Source organism: Mercurialis annua, linkage group LG6, assembly GCF_937616625.2.
Source record: "Mercurialis annua linkage group LG6, ddMerAnnu1.2, whole genome shotgun sequence".
Lineage (NCBI taxonomy): Eukaryota > Viridiplantae > Streptophyta > Magnoliopsida > Malpighiales > Euphorbiaceae > Mercurialis > Mercurialis annua.
In genome coordinates, this window is record NC_065575.1 from 45,448,794 (window position 1) to 45,467,246 (window position 18,453).

General features: G+C 35.7%; 3 protein-coding genes across 5 annotated transcripts; 2 read left to right on the forward strand and 1 right to left on the reverse strand.

The window, feature by feature from the left end:
* Positions 1 to 2,406: 2,406 nt before the first annotated feature.
* Positions 2,407 to 5,869, reverse strand: LOC126687101 (subtilisin-like protease SBT4.14). Of its 2 annotated transcripts, XM_050381478.2 has the most exons (12): positions 5,771 to 5,869; positions 5,579 to 5,616; positions 5,395 to 5,486; positions 5,217 to 5,314; positions 4,995 to 5,138; positions 4,817 to 4,922; positions 4,194 to 4,707; positions 4,007 to 4,104; positions 3,698 to 3,922; positions 3,500 to 3,608; positions 3,221 to 3,434; positions 2,407 to 3,140 (listed from the first exon to the last, which is right to left on the reverse strand). In XM_050381478.2, exons 1-12 carry the CDS (start codon positions 5,781 to 5,783, stop codon positions 2,599 to 2,601), a joined length of 2,193 nt encoding a protein of 730 aa, XP_050237435.1. In that variant the 5' UTR covers positions 5,784 to 5,869; the 3' UTR covers positions 2,407 to 2,598. The 2 variants fall into 2 exon arrangements, with proteins under 2 accessions (XP_050237435.1, XP_050237434.1); XM_050381477.2 differs by lacking the exon at positions 5,771 to 5,869 and having other exon boundaries at positions 5,579 to 5,727.
* A 657-nt stretch (positions 5,870 to 6,526) lies between these two features.
* Positions 6,527 to 8,797, forward strand: LOC126687103 (CRS2-associated factor 1, mitochondrial). Of its 2 annotated transcripts, XM_050381480.2 has the most exons (5): positions 6,530 to 7,132; positions 7,290 to 7,417; positions 7,499 to 7,724; positions 7,801 to 7,928; positions 8,217 to 8,797. In XM_050381480.2, the coding sequence occupies exons 1-5, from the start codon at positions 6,595 to 6,597 to the stop codon at positions 8,433 to 8,435; spliced, it is 1,239 nt and encodes a 412-aa protein (XP_050237437.1). In that variant the 5' UTR covers positions 6,530 to 6,594; the 3' UTR covers positions 8,436 to 8,797. The 2 variants fall into 2 exon arrangements, with proteins under 2 accessions (XP_050237436.1, XP_050237437.1); XM_050381479.2 differs by having other exon boundaries at positions 6,527 to 7,132; positions 7,290 to 7,724.
* A 4,041-nt stretch (positions 8,798 to 12,838) lies between these two features.
* LOC126687212 (lysophospholipid acyltransferase LPEAT2) lies at positions 12,839 to 18,115 on the forward strand. Its single transcript, XM_050381660.1, has 14 exons — positions 12,839 to 13,357; positions 13,453 to 13,633; positions 13,722 to 13,781; positions 14,028 to 14,191; positions 14,271 to 14,334; positions 14,446 to 14,514; positions 14,644 to 14,739; positions 15,469 to 15,513; positions 15,974 to 16,044; positions 16,478 to 16,544; positions 16,949 to 16,999; positions 17,262 to 17,369; positions 17,470 to 17,517; positions 17,640 to 18,115. Exons 1-14 carry the CDS (start codon positions 12,942 to 12,944, stop codon positions 17,808 to 17,810), a joined length of 1,611 nt encoding a protein of 536 aa, XP_050237617.1. The 5' UTR covers positions 12,839 to 12,941; the 3' UTR covers positions 17,811 to 18,115.
* The last annotated feature ends 338 nt before the right edge of the window (positions 18,116 to 18,453 follow it).

Below are 18,453 nucleotides of genomic sequence, written 5' to 3' on the forward strand. Positions count from 1 at the left end.
GACCACCACCCGCCGCCCGCCGCCGACCCATCGGAATCTGCTCTTGGAGAGCAGATCTGAATCTGTTCTCCAAGAACAGATTCAGATCTGTTCTTGGAGAACAGATTCAGATCTGTTCTCCAAGAACAGATCTGAAATCTGCTCTTGGAGAACAGATTCAGATCTGTTCTCCAAGAACAGATCTGAAATCTGTTCTTGGAGAACAGATGCACATCTGTTCTCCAAGAACAGATGTGCAGAAGACGAGCAGCAGCTCGTCTTCTCAGAGAAGACGAGCTGCTGCTCGTCTTCTGAAAAACGGAGAAGACGAGCTGTTGCTCGTCTTCTCAAAAACGGAGAAGACGAGCAGCAGCCCGTCTTCTCAGGGAAGACGAGCAGCAGCCCGTCTTCTCAGGGAAGACGAGCAGCAGCCCGTCTTCTCAGGGAAGACGAGCTGCTACTCGTCTTCCCAACCGGAGAAGACGAGCAGCAGCTCGTCTTCCCCTGAGAAGACGAGCTGATGCTCGTCTTCTCAGATCTGAGAAGACGAGCAGCATCTCGTCTTCTCAGATCTGAGAAGACGGTCGTCTTCTCAGGTGAGAAGACGACGAGCTTGGTCGTTTTCTCACCTGAGAAGATGACCGGAGGCGGGTTCGGTTGTGGCGGTTCGGTTTCAATAATTCAGTGGTTTGAATGGGTTGATTTGCTTTGATTTTTTATTTTTGTTTTAATTAAATTTTAATAGTTGTAAGGGTGTTTTGGGTTTTTCAATTTTTTTTTTAGATATTTTGCCACATGTCAGATGACACGTGGCGCCGTCTTTTTTTTAGAATTGTAGCCGCCAAAAAAAGACGGCGCTTAGGGGTATTTTCGTCCATAAGGACCGTGAATGAGCGCCGCCATAAAGGTTGGGGGGTTTACGGAAGCTTAGAGCAAAGGTCGAGGACCGTCGGTGATTATTAGCCACTTTTGGTTAACCAAGAACAATTTTTTTACTTTAAAATTAATTATATATAAAATTGTATACTATGGACAAGTTGAACGATCGAGATGACCTAATTTTGTCCTCGATTGACTAAAAAATAGAGAATCTCTCCTTAATCGATTAAAAAATTAAAAATATTGTCCTGAATTAATGAAAATAGTGGAAAATAACTTATTTAATCTAGAGCCACAAATTCATAAACCAGATTAGTATCTTTTATTCATAGGAAAACAGCCCCATACCATGTCGATCAACTGACCTGATCTCCTAAGTTCTTTTTCTAGTGAGCAATGGATGTGCACTTAAATGATTTTAGATGTGCCCATTGGTTAATGAAATGGAAGTGGTTGAGTCAATTAATTTGTTTTCATGTTATGTTTAATGCAAGTGGTGGAAAACTCATTTCACACATAAATATTTTCCTATTTTTAGTAATGTTCATTTAATTCAATTCATATTTAGACTGTCCCTACAAATTATGATGCACAAAATAAATGAGCTTGTTGTCCCAAAAAAGCAAAGAAAATTGCTTGTTTTACACTCCTCCAATTCAAGCTTTTGATCTTGTTTTAAATCCTTTTCTTAGAAGCTTTCTTCAGGCAATAATGTCTCTCATCATCTTCTTCTTATTTCCTTTTTAAGCAACCAATCTGTTTTCCCTTTTCTTTGACTCGTCATCTAAAACTCAACTCTCACGGGTTTAATGATTTTTATATGAACAAAGGGTCATATACGATATCTGAATTTGAATGTCGGATTTAGCTATTTAAACAATTAAGTCTATTTTTAGATTCATTAATTCTTAAATTATATGAATGAACGTGTTGATGGACTGCGATACTTAATTTACAATTGATTGACTTAAAAATAGAAATAGTGTTTCTAATTGATCAAATTGACTAATTGTGAGTTAATTGACTTAAACATATAATTTCACATAACCCTTTGTTAATTTTCTATTGCAATTTACCTCATCAAATCACATTTTGTCTCGTGATATTTAAAAATTGGATCAAAATGTAAATTCAATACAACTGTTTATTTCATAATTTGGGACTTGTTTTTTAATATCTCGATTGCCAAAATTAATGTCGAAGTGAATTTATAACCTAATAGATTGAATAGCAAGAGTCATAGATAAATATGAACCTCATTATTTCAGATACAAAAATAAACCGATCCTTCTTCAATCATTCGACAATAGTATATATTTTGAGTTATTTGAAATTCACCTTTTTCGTGGTTTAAATGCGACATTTGAAAGTTGGCAATCCACAATCCTATTTTTTATTTTTTTTGGCATTTTTAGTCCAAAGCCATTATTCGACATCCACTCATACAAAACTGCCAAAACAACATTGTTTGGTGAAAAAATTCTAAAAAAAATTGGAAAGTGCAGCTGTGGAATGCTAACATTCAATGTCTTCTAAAATCGCTAAAAATGTGAAAGATTGGAATTTTATTTGCAACCCTATATTTATAAATTTTACAATTTTAAGATATACTTATAATCTAATCATCAAATGTAATACACCAAACTTTAAGTAAGAACTAGATCACAAACACATAAACCAGCAATCATCTAATTCACAATGTTCAATTTTTTGCTATGTTACATTGTCCAATTCTGCTAACTAGTCAAATGGCTTATAAACCACAACTGGGCTTCTTACTACATGACGATTACTTTTCCAAGCCACTGAACCTGACAGTATATCTCCGCTTGGCAAAGCTTTTGCCTTAACAACCACCTTAAAACTCCTCTTTTGCAAGGAACGAGAGAAGAACAGACTCATAGGCCGTACCGTGATTTCCAAACCTTTCGGAGCCTTAATCGTTACATTATATACGGAAGGAACTTGACCGACATTGGTGACTGTCCTTCGGAAAACTCCGGTAGTCGGCCGCTTCTCATCTCGAGCACTGAGCTGCATGGTTGGATAGTTGATAGCATCAGAGCCAAGTCCAGGTAACAATGAGGAGCAATTTATAGACTTTGAGCCTATTAAAACAGCTAGAGAAGAACCGGTGTAGCCTTCTCGGCATAAAAATTGTATGTATGACATGGCATCCATGTCATATACTAATCCGGGACTTCTAGCTCTTGTCGGATTTACTTGACCAGCACCGTATGCGAATTCTGCATCACTGTTCACTCTCACACTCATAGGCTTAGCTGAACCAAAACAGTTATACACAAGTAAAAGAACAGAACAGAACTTAATAATGTAACTAATTTAGCCACTAATACTATACCCGTGGTTATAATCGCAGATTTGATGGCGGCGGCTGTCCAATTCGGATGGAATGACTTTACATAGGCGGCTACACCCGCAACATGTGGACAAGCCATGGAAGTACCGGACATCAGCGTAAATTTTGAAAACTGTGTATCACCTTTTAAGCCAGTGAGTGACTTCAAGGGAGTGTAAGAAGCCAAAATGTCAATTCCTGGTGCTGCTACATCAGGCTGCAATATTGTGAAATGATTAGCTGATAGTTCTAATCTTCAATTAGTTTCTAGATTACTAGTACCTTGAGAAGATTTCTAGATCCTGGATTCGGTCCGCGAGATGAAAATGAAGCGATAAACGGAGCAGGGATTTTTACTTCATGTGATCTGTGTATCGCTGCGGAAGCTGATCTGTGTCCATGAAAGATATTCATAAATCACCATTCTCTATTTTCAGACATATAAGAATAGATTACAGAGTTTTGAGAATGTATTTCTACTTTGTGGAATGTATAAAATCGTTGATGGTATCGCCAACTGTGACGTTAACCATAGTTCCTGGTGTCATGAATATTAAGGCAGCATCAAGATATTGTGCACTTCCAACAATAGTGCCTACTCCTCCGATTCCTTTAACAACAGAATCTATACCCCACATTTGTAGCTCGCAGTAAACGAGTTTTCCCTTCACCTTCTTAGGGTCCATAGATCCATCCAGACAAAACCTGAAAATATTATTCTGTTCACTGCATCATCCTGCTCCTAACTGATTTTATCATTTATCATATTTCTGACGAACAATGATTTACCTTGCATCGCTCTTGCTTTCTGCATCACGAGCTACATCAGCTCCACTGACAAGCGGATACAGTTTCTGGTTCGGTTCAAATGTGTTAACACCAACACCCTGCATACAAGATTCATTAATTGATGCTGAATAATACTTAATAACCTCAAAAAAAAAAGAATTTCTGAGTGTTTTGATGTTGCACTTACGGAGACAGTCTTCCCATTACCTAACTCAACTTTGCTCCTGAACTGCCTGTCAATGCCACTAGCAGCCACTGTCACGAGCCATGGCGCATGGTTAGCCACAGAAGCAGACATTGGTCCGTCATTTCCAGCAGATGCCGCGGTAACAATACCCTTCCTCATAGCATGAAATGCACCTATTGCTAATGCATCCGTTACATAATCAGAATTTGCCCCACCGATAGATATAGAGATAACATCAACGCCATCGTTTATGGCAGCTTCAAATGCTGCAAGTATGTCCATATCCGAGCAACCTGAGCTCGCCCAACATACTTTATACATGGCTACCCTGGCAGCCGGCACGGCACCACGAGCTGCGCCTTCTGCTAAACCAAATAGGCTTGCATCAGGAATTTCATTGCCTGCTAGTGTTGATGATGTATGAGTCCCATGGCCATCCACGTCTATCGGAGATAATATGTCATTTGGGTCTGGGTTTCCATCGAGCTTGAAGTATCTAGCTCCAATAAGTTTGCTTTAAGATTGCAAATAAAGTGGACAGAAAGAAATATTAAGAAGTGCATTCAGCTAAATTCTGAGAAATTTTAGAGAGTGTGTTTATGATATAAAAGAACAGAGTTTACTTGTTGCATCCGGAGAAATTAGCAAAATGGCCACAGCTGCCTTTCCATTTCTTGGGTGGAGGACCAAAGCCATCACCTTTGAAGCTCTCAGACTCCGGGGTAATCCCTAGCAATGCCAATAGACTTCATAAAGCAAATTCAAAACCACTTACAACAGTAGAAAACAATTAAATTGTACCTGTATCAAGGAGACCGACGATTATGTCTCTCTCCCTTTTCAACTTTCGTCTTGCTGTGTTAGGAAGTCCAATAAAATCCCATGATTTGGTAGTGTGTAGTTTTCGATACCTATTTGGGAATACAGAAAGAACTCGGTCCAGACCTGCAACAGCCACATGAACTTCATTCCAAAGCTCGGAATCCATAAATATGAAGAAGGAAATCGTATACGTTAAATTACCTGACAACTCAGTTGCTTCAGCTCTAGTTAGCCTTGCTGCAAATGCATTGAAGCTCTTCGTATAGCTATAGATGATAGATTCCTTAGCATCAGCATCACTGTTTTGCACGAAACAGGCAAGTCAAAAACAGCACATGCATGTTATTATGGTGAAAATGATGCAGTGACGTAAACCTGCCTTCTCTTGACAGATGAGATCGTATCTATGTGTGATTGTACTCTAGAGTCATGGTCTGCTGGATGATCTCCAAGATGAACAATATAGAAATCCTGTTCATTTATACGGCATACGTAACTACTGTTATAGTCACCATCATAATTAATAAAAAGCAGGCTAATAAATAAGATGAAAAGACCAAGACCTTATCATCTTCAACTCCAGTTGCTGCAGCAATAAGCCCTGTCAAGGTGAAGATCAAGATAATTAGGAGAGATCGGAAATATTTTATTCTCGACATGCTATCAGGATAATTAGTGTTGAGGCTTGTTATGTATATTAATAGCAGCAGTTTACTGAAAACATGAAATGTTGGAAAGGGATAAGAAGAAGAAACTTATGCTTAACATCTTCAATTTTGGTTGGTGATGAGGAATTTGTGGTTAGAAACCTTAAAAGACAACGAAAAAGCTCTAGTCTATGTCAAACATTGCTTCTTTTTGTGGAACTATATATGTTTTGCAATTCCTTTTTAATTATTGTAAGTGCAGACACATTTATTTCTCTATTTTTCGTTCATGTTTATACTACTTTTCGACAGGAATTCATGTAATCCTTTACAATTAAGAAGGGTTTACAATTTTTTGCCTTGTTTTCCAAGACAATAGATGAAATGAGTGCAATCCCACAAGATAAAGTTTTACGAATACACGATCCTCGACGAACCTTAAATTTACTAATTTGTCGAAATTTGAAGTATAAGTTGCTTGAATATAAAGAGCCATTAACATCACAATCTCATTTTCCTTATATTCTAATTCAAGCAAGTCAATAACCATGAACAAGAATTGGAAAATAGCTCAACTCTACCAAATAAATGATTAAATACAAATCAATTTTAGCACAAGGCAAATGCACTTAGATTTTTTTTTTTTATCAAATTTGACTCTAAATTAATCAGAATGAAATAAACAAATAGGCTAATCTAAATTAACTTCATAACTTGTAAGAAAAAGTAAATTGCTAAAGAAGTGATTTAGCTCCAAGCAAGAATATCTAAATGAGTAAGTTTGTCCTATTCTAATTTATTAGTGGTTAAATTATTTCAAAAAATAAAGTTAAGGGGCTAAGTTAGATATTTACTCACCAAAGCTAAAGCCCTCGCCATTTCTAACTTCAATTCGCGACAACAGTCCTTAAACCCTAATTTTCACGAATTTAATGTTACTTCTTCTTAATCGCCTCTCCCGCCGGAAACCGCCGGCGTTCGCACGCCATCTCTCTTCCGCCGCCGACCCCGCTTCAAAGCTCCACGACCACTACTCCTTTAAACCGCCGCCCTCTCTCTTCCCCCAAACCCCTCAAAACCCTAATTTAACACCAAAGAAAAAAGTAAAGCCTCCATATCGACCTCCTTCTTCACTCGACAGAACCGGGAAAAAACCGATACATTCAAATCTTCCGTTTGATTTCCGGTACAGTTACACTGAAAGCAGTCAGTCGGTAAGGCCCATTGGGCTTAGAGAACCTAAATACTCCCCGTTTGGTCCGGACCGATTAGACAGGGTCTGGACGGGAGTATGTGCTCCGGTCGTTGACCCGAAGGTGACATCGTTGGATGAATCGGAGGATCCGAATTTCGAGGCGAAGAGGAGACAAAAGAGAGGGCAAATACAGGGTGAGCCACTTAATAATGCTGAGAGGAAAATTCTTGTGGAGAGATGTCAAAGGCATGAAACTAAGAAGCAAATTAATATTGGTATGCCAATTTCATTTTAGGGTTTGTATCTTAATTCCTTTTATGTAACATTTTTTCCTTGATAATGGGACGGGAGCGCTTGTGGAAAAATTGAACTCACGGTCCAGCGTTTATACCATTTGAATTATAACTTGTTGGTGGAATGTTGATTGTACAGGGAGAGATGGGTTAACCCATAATATGTTGAATGATATATATAATCATTGGAAGCATGAAGAAGCTGTTAGGATTAAGTGTCTTGGTGTTTGTACTGTTGATATGCAAAATGTCTGCAACCAGCTTGAGGTGGCTTCTGTTATAATTATGGAGTCTGTTATGTACAATTTTGTTAGAGTAGTCTGTGATTACTTTTCCTGTCTGTTACAGGACAAAACCTTTGGCAAGATTATTTCAAGACATGGTGGTTCGCTGGTATTGTATAGAGGCAGGAACTATAATCCTAAGAAAAGGCCTTTCATTCCGTTGATGATGTGGAAACCTCACGAACCTATATACCCGAAGCTAATCAAGACGACTATTGAAGGGCTGAGTATTGAGGAAACGAAGGAGATGAGGAAGAGAGGATTAGCTGTTCCTGCTTTGACAAAGCTTGGTATATTAATTGTCTTGCTCTTTTGATTCTGAGTTCTATTTAATATTTGTTTGCTAAATTTCTAGTTAAAATGCAGCGAAAAATGGTTATTATGCGAGTCTTGTACCAATGGTGAGAGATGCTTTTCTCGTCACTGAGCTGGTTCGGATAGATTGCAAAGGCCTTGAGAAGAGTGATTACAAGAAAATTGGCTGCAAACTCAGGGTATAAGTCATGTCTGATTGGATTTTGAATTTGCAGTTACTTTTCTTTTTGGAAATATAAGAACCTTCGTTAATCAAATATCAAAAGCAGTTGCAAACATCAGAATACATTTGTGTTAATAACCTGACATAGAACGAGATTGTTGAGTAAGAACATACGCAGCATTGGATTTTGAATTTGCTGTTACTTTAAATAACTAGAGGAGGTTCATTTATCCGTATATCTGTGTACATGCTCACTTTCTTTCTCACAATTGTAGATTTGTAATAATGCTGCTATTGTTTGTAGGAACTGGTACCATGTGTCCTTGTTACATTTCAAAAGGAACAGATTGTGGTATGGAGAGGGAATGACTATAAGCCACCGGAAGATGGACGGGAGTTGTTCATGGATAGGCAATCTTTTGATGATGCAGAGAGCAATGTGGATCATAGCAAAGACAGTTATAGCTCAAAGGAGAATAATGATGATCATCTAGAGTATTACTCCGGCGGTGACGATGAGTAGTTTCTTCCTTGTCAGACTCGATGCTTGTGCTCTCCAATTCTGAATATTTTGGAATGTGAGTCGATTACTATGCTCAACGAACACATTTTTCAGGAGTTCCTCCTCCAAGCGCTAAAGGCACCAAAAAGTACAGAGAAAGGTGAAAGATTTGTGAAGGTATATTATTATTGTATGTATTGGATGTAGGGGACCAACCGAAAAACCGAACTGTTCCGAACTAAAAAAGATCGGTTTGGTTCCTTTTTTTATAAGAATTTTAGTTTAGTTTGGTTTTTTATTTTAGATAAACCAAAAAAAACTATCAGTATATAAAAAATTCGTGTAAATGGTTAAAATAGAATATATTTTTTTCTTTTAAGGTAGATTAAGTCTACGATATTATCCATAAATTAAACTAATTACTATATTATGACACCTCATTGTAATGACGGTAAAATCGTAATAACATCATTAAAATCCGAACACATTTTTGTATATATATACTGGAGAGAGGGAGTATAATACTTGCCTCGGATCTATAAGCATGAAATGCGATTGAGGCACGTGAGGGTGTGGATTCCAAGGTGGGACTATCACGTGGACCAATAGTGAATGGGGTGTTTGTGTGCACCATTACTTGTGATTATGAGTCGACACATGTGGGTTCAGGCATTAATTAAAGTGTAGTGTAGTGTATGATTTCTTTACGTAATTAATTTATTTGTTTACGTGGCTTTTGTGCTGCGCATCATCAAAATTACTAAAACAGGCAAACCTTTTTAAAGATTTTCAGTACTATTATAGTGTTATTCAATGTCGACTCGAATTCGAACTATTCGAGTAGAATCCGAATAATTAAAAAGGTTTGCGAATTTATACAATTTCTTTTCTGTATACAGAATAGGCTTTTTAAATAATTATGTTAGCTTTATGTACATTTAAATCTAAAGTATATGCTATATTTATAGGTTGATGTTTTGAATGGATATTTTTAAAGTTTGTTAACTATAATAACATTTTAATATTTATTTTTATTGAATTTGAGTTGATCAGCCTAAACTTAAAAATTTAAGCTTATTTTAAGCTTAAGTTTTTAGTAAAAAGATAAAGAGTTCAAATTTCAGCTAACACATTGGAATCGAGATTGGCATAACTTGGCTTGACTCGGCTATATTTCCATTTTTTATTTCGATTTCAACCCAATCGATGAGATTTTTTTTAATACTATTTAACAAATTAATAATTATATCTTTATCTTATAAATTTTTTTCAAACCAATGAGTTATAGATCAAATGGTAGAAACTCCAAATAACAAATTGTTAAGTTGTGGTTTTACCTTCTCTCGTAAGTGTTTCCCTTTTTTAATTACTAGTTTCGCATTACGTGCTATGCACGTGGCTCGTAACGTAACTCGTCAATGTATATATTAGTAAATTTATTATAATTATATCAATTTTTTATTTATAATTACTATTAAATTAATTAAGAATTTTTATAAAAGTAAATATAATATATTCGGTTATTAAATTTTTTTCTATACTGAATTTATTCTTCATTTGGTTTTATAATAACCATAATTAAATAATTAACTTAATTTTATTAATAATATCTTTAAAAATAATAAGATAGAAATTTAAATAATAATATATTGACCAAATACATTATTTTAATTTTGTAGTTCAATCAAACTAAAAGATAAGTATTCCTACTAATTTGGAGACAATTTAGTTATTTTTTACATACTAAAAGCTAAATTGGATATAATTTAGCTACCTATTCTAATTAGGACTTTAATTATAATTGTGATTAATTAAATAGTTAATTAGTTAATGACTATAAAACCTTTATTTAGTAATAAACTGAAAAGGATTATTCGGTAAATTTACCTGTCCCCCCCCCCTCCGTGCTTTTATATATAGTATAGATATAATAAAAAAAATATTCAAGATATCAATTGATTATGATAGAAATAAAAATAACTTTTCTATAAATTAAAGTTATCTAGTATAATGAAACATGAAAGGAAATAGGAATAGAGGGTCAACGCGGCTCTCAAACTGGTGTATCGTAATTAAATTAATCTATTTTAACTTTTTTAATTAATTAGACTCAAAATCTGTGTTTTTGTGATCAAAATCACTTGATTCAATTAGCCACAAATTTCCTGGTCAAATAAGTATGCATTTGAGGTTTATAATATTGGAGTTATTTGATCTAAATTGAGGAAGTTTTAAATTTGATTGACCCAAATAATTAAAAAGGACTTATTTTAATCTCGAGAACACAAATTTTTGGGATTTTTGGTCTAATTTATCCCAAAAAAATAAGAAAAACTTATTTGACTCTAAAAACTTAAATTTTAAATCTATTAACTCAAAAAGAATAAAATAGATTTATTTGATTTCGAAATACCAATTCCAAGGCGTGCGTTAACCTTTGTTCAAATAAATAGTCTAGATAAAATATAGGCCAAATGTTATAAAAAGGTCAAACCTTTCATAAAAATTTCACAAAAGTCCCGACCATTCAATTTTCTCGATTTTGGCAAAAAACAAATTATTTGATTTTAGTTGTGGCCAACTCTCAATTTGATTTCAATTTGCCTGAGGCGCCTATGTGACGCCTATGTGACATGCCAAATATTGAAAGGTCAGGACTTTTGTGAAATTAAATAATTCATTTTTGGCCAAAATTGAAAAAATTGAAAGGTCGGGACTTTTGTGAAACCGGCTAATAATCACCGACGGTCCTCGACTTTTACCCCAAGCTTCCCAAAACCCCCTATACTTTCAAAAGCTTCCCTAAACCCCCCAACCTTTGTGGCGGCGCCATTCACGGCCCTTATAGACGAAAATACCCCTCAGCGCCGTCATTTTTTGGCGGCTGTCATTTAAAAAAAAAAAAAAAACGGCGCCAGGTGTCCACTGACACGTCATTAAATATCTAAAAAAAAAATTAAAACACCCAAAATACCCCTAAACACTCAATCAAATCGAACCACACCAATCGAACCTAACCCACCCGGTCAATTTTTAAATCACCGTAGCCCGCCGCCATAGTCCACCACCGTCGGCCGCCGCCCTCCGGGCATCTGTTCTTGAAGGAACAGATCGTTCCTTCAAGAACAGATCTTGAAGGAACGATCTGTTCCTTCAAGATCCGTTCTTGAAGGAACGATCTGTTCCTTCAAGAACAGATCTTGAAGGAACAGTCGTTCCTTCAAGCGTCTTCTCAGCTCCGGTTGGTCTTCTCAGCTCGTCTGAGAAGACGAGAAGACGACCCAGGTCGTCTTCTCAGGTGAGAAGGCGACCCAGCTGGGTCGTCTTCTCACCTGAGAAGACGACCGGAGAGGTCGGATGGGTTGGGTCGAGTGGGATGGGTCGGGTGGGTTGGGTGTTGGGTTGATGATTTTGGTTAGGGTAGATTTTTTTTTCAAATATTAATTTGGGGGTATTTTGGGTTTTTCAAATTTTTAATGTATTTTGATGACGTGTCAGCTGACATGGCGCCGCCAAATTTTTTTTTTTTTTTAAATGACAGCCGCCAAAAAATGACGGCGCTGAGGGGTATTTTTGTCTATAAGGGCCGTGAATGGCGCCGCCACAAAGGTTGGGGGGTTTAGGGAAGCTTTTGAAAGTATAGGGGGTTTTGGGAAGCTTGGGGTAAAAGTCGAGGACCGTCGGTGATTATTAGCCTGTGAAACCAAATAATCAGTTTTTGGCCAAAATCGATAAAATTGATAGATTATGACTTTTGTGAAACTTTTGTGAAAGGTTTGACCTTTTTATAACATTTGGCCTAAAATATATAAAAGGGATCCAGATAAAATATATACAACGGATCCAGATAATGTGACTAAACATATAGTGTTGGATTAAATTATTACATTATTTTTTACACTACATAAGTGTTGTGCTTGTGCTGTGCATACTCACGATCTAATTGTATGGAGGAGATTCAATAGTTTTCTTATCAGCAAACCCTATCACATAGTTTCTTTTTAAATGATTTAATTTTTTCAATCACCTTTACTTATACTTCTGGTAATAAAATTTGGAAAATGTTTTTTTAAAAAAATTTGATTTTGTTGATATAAATTATTTAATCCATTTTAAAAAAAGTTTCTAAAAAATAATCGAAATTAATATCATAATATTAGCAGTTTTAATTGAATATTACTAATGAATAAAATTTAAAAAATTTAAACTAAATTAAAATAAATTTATAATAATAATAATAATAAATTCATTCAATAAAAAATGAATAAAAAAATTATTTCACTCAACAATCATAAATTCTCTGGGAAGGATTTATAAACGGAAAAGCGCAAAGCGACAAAAGGAAAATGACAGGCGGCTTACGTGGAAACCACGTGGAAAATACAATAATATGAAACACATTTTATTTTTGATTATTTTCTCTGGTTTTTCCATATCAATCAAACAATATTCAATCCTCCACTAGCTGTCCTCCAAATTTAAAAGGAGACCAAAGATTCCTCACAATCCCCTCCACAATTCAATCCAATGGCGGACAGCAACCACCTCTCATCGCCTCTCCTCCACCGTCCACCGTCCGATCAACCTCACCTCGTAATCTCCGTTCACGACAATCACAATTCCAATCCGAATCGCCATCTCCAGAATCCGTTCGAGTTTCTCGGCTCCGACGGCCTATCAGTTCCGCCGCCGTCGACGGTCGATCCATTTAAAAACAACACAGCTAAAATTGACAACGCGTACGAGATTTTGAAGATCTTGATTTGTTTACCGATTGCTTTAGCTAGATTAGTGCTGTTTGGGGCTAGTTTATTAGTAGGTTATATCGCTACTAAATCAGCTCTGTTTGGATGGAAGGATAGGCATAATCCTATGCCTAAATGGCGCTCCAGGTTTATGTGGATTACTAGGTTTTGTACTCGCTGTATTTTATTCTCTTTCGGGTACTAATTAATGTTTTCCTTAATTTTAGTAGTTTAATTAAGATTATAAGATAATTTAATGTTTTGTTAATTTAATGTTTTGTAATTAATTACAGGTACCAGTGGATAAGAAGGAAAGGAAAGGCAGCTCCCAGAGAAATTGCACCAATTGTTGTATCTAATCATGTATCATATATTGATCCTATTTTTTACTTTTATGAACTGTTTCCGACGATCGTTGCTTCCGATTCGCATGATTCGATTCCCTTTGTTGGTACTATTATTAGAGCAATGCAGGTATTAGAATTACCCTTATAGAATTAATTTTGTTTATGTTCTCTAAGTATAAATGGATTCATTTTTTGTATTGTCATAAATTTCGCAGGTAATTTATGTTAATAGATTCTCGCAGTCGTCCAGGAAGCAAGCTGTTAGTGAAATAAAGGTAGAAAAGTTTCCACATTTCTTTATCAGCCCAGTACATTTACTGTTGTTTACTTCAATATGAGCGTTTTAAACCACTAGTTTAAGTTGATGATTGAGCTTCTGGTAGAAACTATAGAGTACCAATATATGTGTATTGAGGAATCTGTTTTTTATTTTATTTACTCTGCTAGATAATATTTGAATTAATTGTATCATTTTATAAGCTATTTGATATAGAAATGTGCTTTCAAGGATCTGAATACAGAGAAAGGCTTCGTGCGATAGATTTCCTAGAGTTCTATTGTTTCCTGAGGGGACTACAACTAGTGGAAAGGTCGTTATCTCCTTTCAACTTGGTGCATTCATCCCTGGTTATGCAATCCAACCTGTCATTGTCCGCTATCCCCATGTCCACTTTGACCAATCTTGGTAGGTGGCTCTCCATTTGCTAAGATTCTTTCTTGACTGGTCTTTTATTGTCTCTAATTAATGCACCCCCATAATTTAGGGGGAATATTTCATTGGCAAAGCTCATGTTTAGGATGTTCACACAATTTCACAATTTCATGGAGGTATTGCTTACCTTCCTGTCAAATTTTCTCCTTGATTACTAGGCTGTGTGATGCTTTGCGAGTATGTTTTGGTTTAAATTTAGTTAAAGTTGTTTAACCTGAATTGAACAGGTAGAGTACCTGCCGGTAGTTTCACCCCTTGATTATTGTAAAGAAAATCCTGCCCATTTCGCTAAGAGGGTAAATTCCTATTTATGGTGAATCTGATTTGAATTACCTGACAGGAGTATCTACTCAATAAATTCTCCTGAAGTATTTGTTCTCTAATGTGTTTGATGTGGATTTATTGATGATTATGGGTCTATGCAGACAAGCCATTCTATTGCAAGTGCTCTTAACGTTGTGCAAACATTTCATTCCTATGGGGACTTGATGCTTCTCACGAAAGCATCTGAGAAAAAGCAGGTATTTACCATACTACAAGTGAAAGCAAAAATGTGAAGACTCCTACTAAAGCAGTCAAAGTGAGACGTATTATATTAGTGTAAATTATGCCCTATATGAATATGATGGTAGTTTCCATTATTGTTCACTAAAATGTTAATTGATGACAATATAAAAATCATCATATGTGCTGGTAACTACATATGGTTGACTTTACGATATTTAGCTTCCTTTTTATTGCCTGGACTTTGTTCTTATACTCATGTTTTTAAATTTTGAGAGAGTTTTGGCCGCTGCCACTTACTTGTGTGGTGCCATAGCCTTAACTAACCTCTTTTAAAATCATTATAAACTATTTCAAATAGCTCACTTAGACTTGATAGCATTGTAGCCTTATCCCAAGTCCTTGTGTGCTGTCTGGTTAGATTCTTTCGACCTTCATCTTCAAAAATGTTCTCCAATGCCTTAATCAACCATGTTTTAATTGCTTAGTGATGATGTCAAACTGCCTGTGTAAATGAGCAATTTAACTTCAAGTTCTACTAGATCAAAGTTGTTTTAGGTTTACTACCAATTGAAGGATTTGTGCATTTTACAATATATATGGTCTCTTGTGCCTCATTTATCTCAATGTTAGCTACTGCTTCTTTCCAGTTGAATGCTTGGGTGATAATTAGTCTTGTCTCTTTCTAATATACTGGCACCAGTTTTGGACTTATAATTGATTACTGTTATGTCTTTCTTTGGCAGGAGAAGCCCTCGAATTACCTGGTTGAGATGGCTAGAGTGGAATCTGTAAGTTTCCACTCTGAAATGCGATTTTGAAAAGTTACTTATTTGCAGCAAGATAGTTCAAAAGTTAGTTACTGGTCAGAAATAGTCAAATAGAGATGTTATCTAGTTTTTCTATGCATAAATGATGTATGTGTGTTTGTCGAAGGCCTAATTAGATATGGTCTTCACTGGGAAAGCATAACAGATCTATGAATATAAAGACTGCATCATCTGGTCTTCAGTAACATATTCCAAATTATGCATTTCTTATTTTATTTTTCTCCCTGATTTTGGTGTATCGGTTATTTTTAATCAATTATGCTGGCATATCTCATGTCTACCTCCATAGTTAATTTTTATTATATTACAAATAGGCACTGCATTTCTAGTTGATGTGGTGAAGTTGCCAGATTATAGTTGCCTGCTTATAGTTGATCCTGCTACATTTTCACTGAAATGAGGGTATTGTTTTAATTTTCAGTTATATCATATCAGTAGCTTAGAAGCTGTAGACTTTCTGGAGAAGTTTCTCTCAATGAATCCAGACTCCAGGTTTTTTTTTCCTTAGTAGTTAAAGAAGTATTACTTGATATTGATTTTGATTGAGTTATAGTTTTGATTCAGCCTGTTTTTCATTCTTGCAATGTATGTCTTTAGAAATTATCATGTTAATTATTATGATTTATTTTCTGGTACGCGTAATGCCTGTCCTTCCTAGTTGTGATGGCTGCTCTTATTTGTTGCCCAGTTTTGATGATACTTTTAACCCAGTTATGATCATATTGGTAATGAAATATTTATGCTGTCCTTTAAGTATGGTTTTATTCTTGTTCTGTGTTGCTGACTGCTCTGCTTTCATTGTGATATTAAATTGATCATCTCGTTTTTTTTCTGCATGTGTTTATGACATTGTTGTTTTGTGTTTGTTGTACTATTGTTTGGCCTCACGGTAATCTGACTTCTGGTTATATTATATTTTCAACAGTGGTCGGGTTAAATTCCATGATTTTTTGAAGGTTATGAGATTAAGGACTTGTAATCTTTCAGAAGAGGTCAGTTTTTTTCTTGTTTCTTTTCTCTTAACTGCATGATATAAAATGCAATTTTTTCTGGAATGAACATCAATTTTTCTTCCGATAAAAAAAACATCAATTTTTCTACCACTTGCCGCTCCCAGGATTGATCTTGACTTAGTCTTGAGATCAAACCACCTGCATTGGTTTGACTACTGACGGTAATAGCAGTGTCAGATTCTGGCTTGTTTATAAGGGCATTGAAAATGAGAAACATGGATGACCTTTTTTACAGTATGAATCTATATCTGCCTTTTTTTTCCACTCAAAGTGACTTTCAGTGAATGCTGATTATAACAAACTGCAGTTGCTGCTTCCGGTTGTGCTCATGCATGTAGACTTATTTCAAACCTCTTTGATTCATTGTTTCCATTGGATTGCAGATTTTTGGATTCATTGATGTAGAAAAGAATGGTACAATCACATTCAAACAGGTACTAACTCTTCTTACTTCTTGTGGACAAAGATAGTAAAACCACCGTTCCTGGTTTATTTATACATTTAAAACATGAGGTTCTTAATGCACCCCATCTATTCACTATAGTTCCTGAACTTATGGGAAGCACATCGATGATTGATTATTCACTAGAGACACCAAGTGTAGTTTGTGATTCATTATTTCTTGGATGAGAAGTTAGCCTGTCAAGAGTTATTGCTATTTTACTATACTTGTTTGTAATTTTCTGTTATTGACAGTTCTTGTATGGGTCGGCCCATGTCATGAAGCTACCGTTATTCAGGCAAACCTGTGAAATAGTTTTTACCAAATGCAGCGGTGGCAATGATCAAATTTCAAAAGAACAAGTAGAGTGCTAATTGTTTCCTCTTTTACATATATGTTTGGTAGTGTTGTTGAGGTGAATTCTGACTGACATTCTGCCTTTCTGATTTGTAATTTGACCAGTTGGGAGATACAATTAGACTTGCAATCCCAGATTTGCATGATGATGAGGTAATTCATTACTTTACGTCTAAACTAGTCAGTATTTATTGTAACTAGAGATAAATTATCTACTTCGACTGACAAATAAATTGGAGTACAAGAGTCAAACTGTAACGTATTGGAACTTGCAGATTCACGAGATGTTCAAGTTATTTGATAGCAATGGCCAGGGGACAATTACCAAGGATACCTTTGTGTTTTGCCTGAAGAAGAATCCTCTGTGGATAGCACTTTTTTCACATTGTTTAGAGCATGAAGATTCATCGGAAGCCGGCAGTGAGATGGTGGAAGAGATAGTATGATAAATTTGTTTCTGTACTTTAATTTCGGGTCGGGTTGGTTGTGTGATTCAGTATCCCCTGTTGTTTTGTTTTGGTATGAATGGGGGAGGAGAGAAGCAAAAGGGTGTTTTAAACCTTTGGCTCTCTGTATATTATGGGTAATGAGACAGTTTTGATGAATCAACTTGGGCATACAATTGGACTATACTTATCTCTCGTGGGTTCTTTGTATACTAAGTTGGGTTGTGCATCCAATTCAAATCGAACCAAAACGATACCTTTTCTTAATTCATATTATGTAGAGGTGTATTCGGTTGATTTTTAAATTCTGTTTGTATTTAAAATTTAACTAAATCTTTTTATGTTTGATTCTAGCCGAATCAAAAACTGAACTTTTTTGAGTCAAATTGATATGAACTGAATTTGTTGGTTTGGTTTGACTTTTGCACACTCCTAACGTTTAGAGTAGCTAAATTGTTTAATTACGTTTACAGCTCCATATCAATTGAAATAACTGCCTATATCAGTAGCACTGTCCAACATGCATTCAAGTAAACGACAGTCGTGTTTCTTGTTGATGCACTAAGCCTGTACCAGTTCTGCCCACTAGAAGGCCCATCATGGAGATTACAATGATGGACGGTTCAGATAGATGTGTATTGCT